General features: G+C 36.6%; 1 protein-coding gene across 1 annotated transcript; it reads right to left on the reverse strand.

Annotated features, from left to right (window-relative positions):
• Positions 1-557: 557 nt before the first annotated feature.
• On the reverse strand, positions 558-1558 carry id1 (inhibitor of DNA binding 1, HLH protein). The gene is made up of 2 exons (XM_088337193.1): positions 1081-1558; positions 558-997 (listed from the first exon to the last, which is right to left on the reverse strand). The coding sequence occupies exons 1-2, from the start codon at positions 1447-1449 to the stop codon at positions 962-964; spliced, it is 405 nt and encodes a 134-aa protein (XP_088193319.1). The 5' UTR covers positions 1450-1558; the 3' UTR covers positions 558-961.
• Positions 1559-10552: the final 8994 nt, after the last annotated feature.

Below are 10552 nucleotides of genomic sequence, written 5' to 3' on the forward strand. Positions count from 1 at the left end.
TATGTTTGATCGGGAGTGCCACGTCTAATCTCATTGTAAAGAATGTTAATTTAGATTTTATTTATCACTAAAATTAAAGAAAATTCTAATAAAGAGACATTTACTAAACCAGATCACGATGATTTAGATTTTATGTAGCATATATTATTTAGAAATATATGTGACAAACGGTTTTATAAACATGTAAAACCCAACTGCCTTTACAATTTAGCGGAGACTTCCAAGCGTATACTGATATTTTGCCTATTTATCCTGACATCTTCCTCTTGTGGGTCTTTATGACAAGTTTATTCTTGAGTTCCACGCCTAATCGGGTTAAAAACATTGTTATCAATGACAATAAAGCCAATTCTAATTCTAATAAAGAACCCTTTATCAATGATCTATAGATTCGATGTGTCATATTTTTAAAAAAAGGTGACGTTGAATTGACATAAACAGGTGAATCCCATCTGAAATTTCACTCAAATAAACCCATAATTGCACCATAATAGCCCATAGTATACACAGATAAACAATAAGTGTTCGTAAGCAATAATCCAAGCCCAAAACCAGCATTGAAAAATAATTGTCTTGTTTTAATAAAAACATCAACCAAATATACATTGTAAAAAACAATATGTTCACATGTAATGTGGCATTGTAATATACAATACTAGTTTATCACTCAGGAATCTGAGAATTAAATCAAACAAAAATACAATTTGTGGAATGATTCTTGTTTCCCCTCCAGAGAGTTTGCACAAGTCTGTAACAGGAGATCGATTCTGCTGGATGAGGTCTCGGTCCGGGTTCCCAGTGACCAGCACAGTCTTGCATCTTCTTTGTGGACCTGAATCGAGAGCTTGGAAGGACTTTCTTGCTTCCACGTATGTCCACACAAGGGAGAAGGGAGTCAGAACAACTCCCACTTGTTACTATTTCAAAGTTCTGCTTTGGAAAAGCCTCCACTGAGATGCTTTTAGCGGCACATGATTCTGTCATCCGAGCATGCGTTCTGGAAAAAAATAGAAGAAACGTTAGCACGGTGCAGTGACGAGACTTTTGGAATCATTCGACGTGAATTTGAGCTTGGCTTACCTCCACAGAGATGCCGGCTAACTCAGCGTTGAGTGCAGTAAGCGGCGTGCGGGACTGCACGACCTGATGGTGGAGGTGGTGGCGGTTCTTCTCGGGCTCGTCCAACTCCACCTGCAGATCCCAGATGTAATCGATGACATGCTGCAGGATCTCCACCTTGCTGGCTTTCTTGTTCGTGGGCAAGGTGGGCACGAGTTCCTTGAGCTTGCTGTAGCAGCTGTTCATGTCCTGCAGGAAGGCGCTCATCTGCTCGTCCAATAGCGGGATCTTGCACTTGGAGATAGCGAGACTTTGCTCGGATAAGCAACGCACCACGTCCTCGCCTCCAACTTTGCTCTTCAGGGCGCAGGTAGATCCAACAACCTTCATGGTGAAGTGTAAAAGTTCGGTTTGTAGTGTCCACACACAAAAAGAAAGACGCGTAAAGTTCTCCTTCGCGAAGAGGTAATGTTGACAGTTCGCAACGTCCACATGGAGAGACTTCTTGGTTTTATAAAGGAAAGCAGTAGAAGGGGGTGCGGTTTCAGTGGGATCCTGACCAATCACGTGTTGTCTTTCGAATGCACGCGCTGGCAAATTATCCAATCAGAGAGCGCGTACTGTTATCGGGATTTCCAATCTGGTGGGTGGGATGCCGTTGCAAATGGAAACAAATGTGCCTCTTTTGTGGCTAATATGTGGGAAACAAATGTGTGTCTATAATATGTGGGAATCCAGCTGTCCGTCGCCAAGATTGGGGACTCCGCAGGTGGAGATTGGCGGGGTGCTTGCGGCGGGAAGACGAATGAATGAAAGAAGGAAGGAATGGAGGCGCCTGGGATAATTAGGCTGCGACACATTTGACCATTGTTTGCTGCAGATGTGCACCGCTGTCTTTGCATGGGGGGGAGCCGGGGGGGTCCAACACAAATTTCTCTGAGGGACTTTCTGTGTGCCAATTATAATAATGACTGGATATTCTAATAAAATGTGAAGTGAAAATAACGCCATCATTTATTGTTCTTATCAGTATAACATCGTGAACCCAGACAACATTACTTGAAGTGCATCAATCGATAAATTTGCACATTTTTTATTTAAAAAATTATATATTTTTATAGACATACATCTATTTTTTTAACGTTGTTATAATTTGGAATTTGTATTTTGTTATATTTATTGCCTGTTTGCATGCTGCGAAAAGGTTTTTCATCTTTACTGTATGTAGTGCAAAAAGCATGTTTGACAAAAAAATTGAATTAGCATTAAATAATTTCATTATTTACTGTTATTATTATTAGTATTTTATTTTATTTATTTGTCATTGTTGTTCTTTTAGTGGTGATACTTGTAGTACTACTGTAGTAATATTTAATATGAAGGGAAATAAATCAATTTCTCAAATAAAATATTTGAGCTGTTTCTTTCATTTTTTCCCATTTTTCTAATACATGATAAAAATATTATTATGGATCATTAATAATAATAATTATTATTACAATGTTATTATCATATCATACTAATACTCGTGGTAATTGTAGAACTAATACTTAATATCAAAGGGGAAAACATGAATACATGCCTCTAAAACGACTATTATTAATAGCAGTATTATTAGAATTAAAAATAGTAATAATAGTAAAAATACTAGTGGTAATAATAGCATTTAATATGAAAGCAATTTAACAAATAAACATGTATACAAACAAATTAATTAATAAGTGCTGTTTTATACTTTTGATTATTCATCCTGATATATAATAATAATTATGATCTATATTGTTGTTATTACTACTACTACTACTAGAAGTAATATTAGTAGTAGTAATATTAGTCGTAATACTAGTACTAATATTCAATATCAAGGGCAAATAAAGAATAAACAAACAACACCAATGCTGGTTCGTTAAAAAATCAAGTAATCTGGGGTGTGTTTTTGACAGAACATTTTTTAAATTTTGTGATAATATATATACAAAGCTAAGGGTTGTCAAACGTAACTATCGTGAATCATATATACTTATAATAGTGTTACCGATATTTTAAATGGGTTGTAAAATAAATGTAAACAAAAATTACTGGGACCAAAATAGAAAAAAACAAGAAACATAATCCTTTTTAAGTAATGACAAACCCAACTTTTGCAAACACATATATATTGTATATGGATACTTTTCAAGTTTGTAAAATGATGATTAGAAAATATATTATAAAATCCTACAAAAAATAATGTAATTGAATGCATTTCCAGGCTGAAAGCTGCCCTCCTGCTCATTTCCCACCCCCTAACTTTTCTGCATCTACAAGAAGAGCAGTGTAACGTTTGGTGCAGATTCCTTCACATGTTTCTGCAGTGTGTGCCGAAGCTCACATTCACATGGTTTGTCCCCCCCCCCTCATCCACCCCTCCCTCCCTATTCCTTCCCCCTCCCTCGCAGATTGTCCAAACAAGCCCGCTTTGCGCGCAGACTGGCAGGCGCCAGCGCGATGACGTCATCCATTCATTGGAGCCTTGACGCCTGTCAGCCTGGCGCCGCTCGGGCGGTCTCTATGGAAACGGCAAACAAGAGAAACGAGTACCGCCTCGCTCTAACATTCACCTGCACCCCGACAACAAAAAAAAGAAAAAAGGAAAGAAAAAGGAAACCTGCACCCCGACAACAAACCGGCTCCGGAGCTTTTGTCCTTCATTTATCACCTTGCAGCAGCCAGATGAGATTACCGCCCAGCGCACCTGCACTGGCGCCGCTAAACGAGTAAGGGCGGAGGGGGGAAGAGCGAGGTTGAGCAATCCCAATTTGCATTTAACATCACTTGCATTCTTTCACATGACCACTTTCACGTGAGCTTGCTTTTTTTCGAGTGTCTTTTAGGCATTCTCTTCAGCTAAACGCAGCCTAGTCTCCCCCCCATGCTTGCTCAACTAGTCAAGTCAAGTCATATTTATTTGTATAGCCCTTTATCACAAAAAGTCTCAAAGGGCAACAACAAAATAACGAGTAAAATATATATTTGAAGGAAAGGTAAAAAATATGGAAAAACTGAATATGTAACTTGGTTTACATAGAATCCACATTTGTACTAACACTAACATTAACCCTGATCATATCTCTAACCATTAAATGTCAACCTGTACGTTTTTGCCGTACAAAGTAAGTTTATTGTGCAGCTTTACATGACAATATTATTATCATTTATATCATCATATTTGGAATAAGAACCATACACAGGGGAGGATATCGGGATCATACTAATATTTTATTCATGCAGTCCAAATTATTCAACAGCTGCTTCAGCGACAGACTGCTGTCACTGTCTTGTACCACGGACAGACTGAAGAGATCTTTTCTTCCTCATGCCATGAGGCTCTTTAACTCCACCCGGCGGAGTAAAGGCCCACATTAAACCACATCCCCTACATTGCATATAACCATACTTTTATTGCAGTGTGTATTTTATGTAGCACTATTTAAATACTCTATACAACACGCTACAGTGGGTATTAGCACGTCACATTGGGTATTTGTATATTGTATTCTCTCATCTCTCTCATCAGCCGTACCGCTTATCCTCATTAGGGTCGCGGGGTATATTGTATTCCTTTTGCTTTATTATTGTAATGTTCTCAGCGAAGGGATGCTGCTGGAAATGTGAATTTCCCTGCGGGGATGAATAAAGTATCTATCTATCTATCTATCTATCTATCTATCTATCTATCTATCTATCTATCTATCTATCTATCTATCTATCTATCTATCTATCTATCTATCTATCTATCTATCTATCTATCTATCTATCTATCCATCCATCCATCCATCCATCCATCCATCCATCCATCCATCCATCCATCCATCCATCCATCCATCCATCCATCCATCCATCCATCCATCTATCTATCTATCTATCTATCTATCTATCTATCTATCTATCTATCTATCTATCTATCTATCTATCTATCTATCTATCTATCTATCTATCTATCTATCTATCTATCTATCTATCAATCTATCTATCTATCTATCTATCTATCTATCTATCTATCTATCTATCTATCTATCTATCTATCTATCTATCTATCTATCTATCTATCTATCTATCTATCTATCTATCTATCTATCTTTTTTAAGACGTGTACGACGTACAAGAAAATCTGTACGGAAAAACTGAAATTTGTCAATTATGGGTACCATCCGTTAAACACAGACAATGACGAAACGGCAAATCAATCAAGTCAAACGAGTTCGCCGCGGTAGCCTCTATCTCGGTATCGTTTTTTTTCGAGCAAACAAAGCCAGCGGTTTGATGCTACTGTGCGCGTGCATCTGCCGCCTCGGATTTCATGTGGTAGTCCTGTAGTGAAAGAAAGTCCGTCTCTTTTTAGAGAACCGGCTTTTTCGGCTCAACTCATTAAAGAGAGCTGGCTTTCAAACGGCTCACTTGCTTTCATGCATTATATTACGAATCATTATTGTTGTATAAAGAAGTTAAGAAAAAAGGGAAGTATAAAAGGAGGAAATGAAAAAAGACAGGTTTGTGGTTATCCCTTTAATCAGTATATTACCATCAATAATTTAATGCAGAAAATGAATTAATAATTGGAAAAAGAAAATGTATTATTCTACTTAATTATATTTGAAATGTGTTTTCCCTTCTACAGTGAACATCCAAGCTACTTAATTTTTTAACTTATTTTATAATAGACCTCATTCATGTCAAGCAACTCAGTATCTCACAATAAAATGTTAATTAACAATATATATGATATAACGAAACACATGTACAATATAACATGTTAAACTACATAAATAAACACGTTTGAAAAAGAAAATATGGTGTAAGATTATTTTGTATTTTGTATTGTTGACAGGTATGCTCATACCCCAATTTCTTCATCTCTGTATTCTGCCAGTAATGTAATGTAATTGTATTTAAATTTGAACACGTGAATAGTTGGACATTGTTTGATCTCGTCTTGTCAATTGTTCCAAAGTTTGACTCTGCCTACAGACAAACACATACTTTTCCTGGTGGTTTTCACCTTTGGGATTTTGAATTTACTACAGCCCCTTAAGCTATAACTTCCCTCTTTCAGAGTGAATAAATTTTGGATGTTTTGTGGTTTTTGTTTTGGACGTTTTGTTGACCTTAGAATAGCAGTTGTGAAGTGAAACATTTTACTAAATCATCCAATTTGAATAATTTGGACTGCATGAATAAAATATTAGTATGATCCCGATATCCTACCCTGTGTGTGGTTCTAATTCCAAATATGATGATCTCATCTCATCTCATTAGCTGCACCGCTTATCCTCAGTAGGGTCGCGGGGGTGCTGGAGCCCATCCCAGCAATCATCGGGCAGTGGGCAGGGGACACCCTGAACTGGTGGCCAGCCAATCGCAGGGCACACGGGGACAGACAACTCACTCGCTCAGTCACACCTAGGGACAATTTGGACCGGCCATTTCACCTGAAATGCATGTCTTTGGAATGTGGGAGGAAACCGGAGTGCCCGGAGGAAACCCACGCAAGCACGGTGAGAACATACAAACTCCGCACAGTAAGTCCCGTAGCTGGATTTTAACCCACACAGGAGGTTCCCAAGACCTTAGAACTGTGCCGCACACACACTAACCACTGCGCTGCCGTGCTGCCCCAAATATGATGATATAAATGATAATAATATTGTCATGTAAAGTTCATACTCAGGTGAAAAACTAAATAGGAACTAGATAGCAAGCTAAAATAGGCCAAAAAAGATAAAATGTTAGGTTGATAGCATGAAAAAAAAGATCCAAATATGTGGGAAATCATTTTATTATAAGCTAAATTCCCTCCGCCTTAATATGAAGGTTTAAAGGGACAGTGCATATTATTAACTGCCTGGTGGTCGAAAAAAAAAAACAATTAAAAAAAAACAATACTGCTTTTGAAAAGTGAGCAAAACACATGAACTATGTTATAGTTTTGTTGAAAGCAGCTTAACCTCAAAATTGTGCTGCGCAAATATTTTATATAGCTGATGTCATATTTTACTAGTTATTTTTGTTGTTGTGCTCTGTACAGCCCTTTGAGACTTTTTGTGATAAAGGTCCATACAAATAAATATGACATTACGTGACGTATTTATCTTGCGCAAAATGAGCCTCATCTAGAGGTAGATGACTTAATTTTCCACCATCTTTCTGCAACGAGTACCCGTAAATCCTAAAACCCAGCAAAAGGCTGGAAAAAAAAGAAGAAAATTGTGCTATTTGGTCACTCTGAGCCTCCATAGTTGGTATTCTCCCTTGTGCTTTGTAGGACTAATTTTCAGTGGCACAACCCAATGCAGGGAATCTAATGGTCAAGTAATACACACTGTCCCTTTAACTTTCATATTAAGGCATTATTATGGTCAAACTATAATCCTGTGGGCTGAAGGTTTTTAAAATCCACTGGCTTCAAACAAATTGTTTGCTAGTTATTTATTTTTTGGGGGGGGTCGGGCGGATAAGCCTAACATCGCTGTATTTTGTATTTATCTGTCAAAGTAATAATACTAGCAACATTAGCCTGGGCTGTTAATTTATTGATCTATAACCCAATACTCTTCCTTAACCCCATCCTCCAAAAATAAAAACAAATAAATAACCCTGTAAGATTTGCAATATTTACAAAATTCTGAAATAATTTACTGCCTAAAATATAAAAATAAAAAAAATAAACACAAGACCGGAACAGGTAACACCACACAAACCCGGGGTTAGACCAGAAAAACTCAGAAATAATGAGACAAGACCAGACAATATCAGAAACCCTCCCAGGTAGGAGCAATTAGGTTCAGAAAAGACCAAATAACATCAGTTGGGTCTAGTCGAAATTGGAAAAGACAACACCAACACCAAAAAGAAGAGAAAAGACCAAAAAAGAGAAAATCAGAAAAGGATACACAAGACCAGACAAGACCAATCAAACTCAGAAAAGACAAGATCAGAAAATACCAGACACAATTTTAAAAAGACTTGACTAGACAAACTCAATAAAATGAGACAAAACTGGAAGAGACCAAACAAGATCAGACGTCACCAGACAAGCTCAGACGAGATCAGAAACCACCAGACAAGACTAGACACATTCGTAAAGACCAGACAAGACCACCAGAAACTGAAAAAAAAGACGAGACAAGACCAGGTACAGTAGGACAAGACCAGAGAAAAGAAGATCGGATAACAACAGATATGATCAGAAAAGACCAGACAAGACCAGTCAAACTTAGAAAAGATGAGACAAGACCAGAAATCACCAGTGAAGAACAGACATGTTCACAAAGGCCATACGAAATAAAAAAAGACCAGAAAAGATCGAACAAACTCAAAAAAGACCAGACAAGACCAGAGGACACCAGACAAAACTAGACAAGACCAGACAAGACCAGACAAAATCAGAAAACTACACAAACTCAGAAAAGACCAGACAAGACAAGATTAAAAAGACTAGACAAGACCAGACAAGGCCAGATAAAAAACAAGACAAGACCCAATAAGAACACACGTGACAACACAAATATCTTAGTCATGTAATTTATTACATCAACAATTTGATTTGTTTTTAAAAACGATTCATATAAAAAAAGATGGCGGATGATTTTTGGGCTACATACAATACATTTAGCCTGGCCTTGAATTTGTCACCCAAATTTAAAATTATTTTTTAAAAAAGAAGGGATGACCTGTAAAATACACTGACTGCAAAAACAAATCTTATCCTTCACATATATTCTTGGTGCTGTCGGAAAAAAATACAATTCATGTATTCATTTGATTGAAACAAATCAAGTGGAATATAATGACCCCTGACCAAAACCCTGCGGAACACCTGTGCAGAGGCACTGAAAGGTGTCACCCTTCCCCATTTGAAACCAGCCGGAGCAGTTTCTCGTGACAAGAGTGCCAAAATACCGCTCGACAGGTGCACCGGCATCATGGCGGGTAACAGAAATTCAAGGTTGCGCAACCTGATGTTTTGCAACGATATTTTCGTCCAGACCAATTACAGGAAGTGCGATCGGTTCTTTTTTTATATAGAAAATTTTTTGGCCCATTGAGTGAGGCTGTTATCTTAAGTTTTAATATTTTTATTTTTAAGTATTTATTTTGTTGTTTTATCAAGATTTAAACTTTGGAATACATTTTTGATTTGCTTTTTGTAGGGTGAAAACATGTTTTTTTTAAATCTTAGCGCATTAGTGGAAACTGTTAGCTACTCTAACTTTTTTTATTTTACTGTGTTTTAAAGTTATTCTTTTATTTTTTTAAATGACAACCTTTTTATTTATTATTGTAAAATATAACCTAAATTTTTTAAAAAAATCTTATTTTAAGCATTAAGTTTCTTTTTTGACTGTATTTTAAACGTGTTCTTTTATAAAAAAACATTTTGACTTATTTTTGTGGAAAGAATTATAATCAAATATTCAAAATAACTATGCTTATTAAAGAAAACTGTTATTTGAATTTTTCTTTTCTTAAAGTGTTTTAAAAGTCTCTTAATTAAGAAATATTAGCTATTATTATTGAATAATTTTTCATTAAGAATAATTCTACAAATGAGGACTAACACAAAACCTGTTCCCTAAAACTGATTCCAAACTCTAACCATCACCACTTTTGACCCAGAATATAATAATTCTACAAATGAGGACATACCCTAACCAAAACACCTGAACCTTACACCTTAACCCCGGACCTTCCTAGACCTATTTGATTTGACATAGAATACAATAAAACTACAATTGAGGAATAACCCTAACCCTAAACCTAAATCATTTGATCTAGAATGGAATATATCCACAAATGAGTACTAATACTAACACTAACCCTGACCATATCCCTAACCATTAACCCCGAACTCCTAACTCTTGCTACGACCCTATATCCTATCCCTAATTGATTTACTTGAAATAAATAATAACTCTACAAATGAGGCCAAACATCAACCCTAACCCAAACCCCTGAAACTAACCCCTAAACCTAAAACTTAACCCCAAACATTAACCCTAAACTAAATTGATTTGTATCCGGAATAGAATATCCCTAAAAATGAGGACTAACCCTATCCTTCAAACTAATTCATTTGATCTAAAATAGAATAATTCTACAAACGAGGACAAACACCAACCCTGACCGAAACCCCTGACCCTTACCCCTAAACCTAAAACTTAACCTCAAACCTTAACCCTAAACTAAATTGATTTTTACCTGGAATACAATCACCCTACAAATGAGGACTTACCCTAAGCCTAAAACTAAATCATTTCAGATTCAGATTCAGATTCAGATTCAGATCTACTTTATTGTCATTCTAGTACACGTGTATACAGAACGAAATGTCGATGCATCTGACCCCCACAGTTTCCTTGAATGTACAGATATAAATAATGTTGTATTGTATTTTGGCTACGTGTAGTATTTTACCATAGTGCCGATAGTGCAAGAAGAGTAGCTAACCAGATGT

This window comes from Urocampus carinirostris, chromosome 6, assembly GCF_059441175.1.
Source record: "Urocampus carinirostris isolate Australia breed hairy pipefish chromosome 6, RoL_Ucar_1.0, whole genome shotgun sequence".
Taxonomy (NCBI): Eukaryota; Metazoa; Chordata; class Actinopteri; order Syngnathiformes; family Syngnathidae; genus Urocampus; species Urocampus carinirostris.

Coding starts and splice junctions, on each gene's coding strand:
- id1 (XM_088337193.1), bottom strand. CDS start 1,449: ATGAAGGTTGTTGGATCTACCTGCGCCCTGAAGAGCAAAGTTGGAGGC. Junction 998..1,080: donor TAGCCGGCATCTCTGTGGAG/GTAAGCCAAGCT, acceptor ATTTTTTTCCAG/AACGCATGCTCGGATGACAG.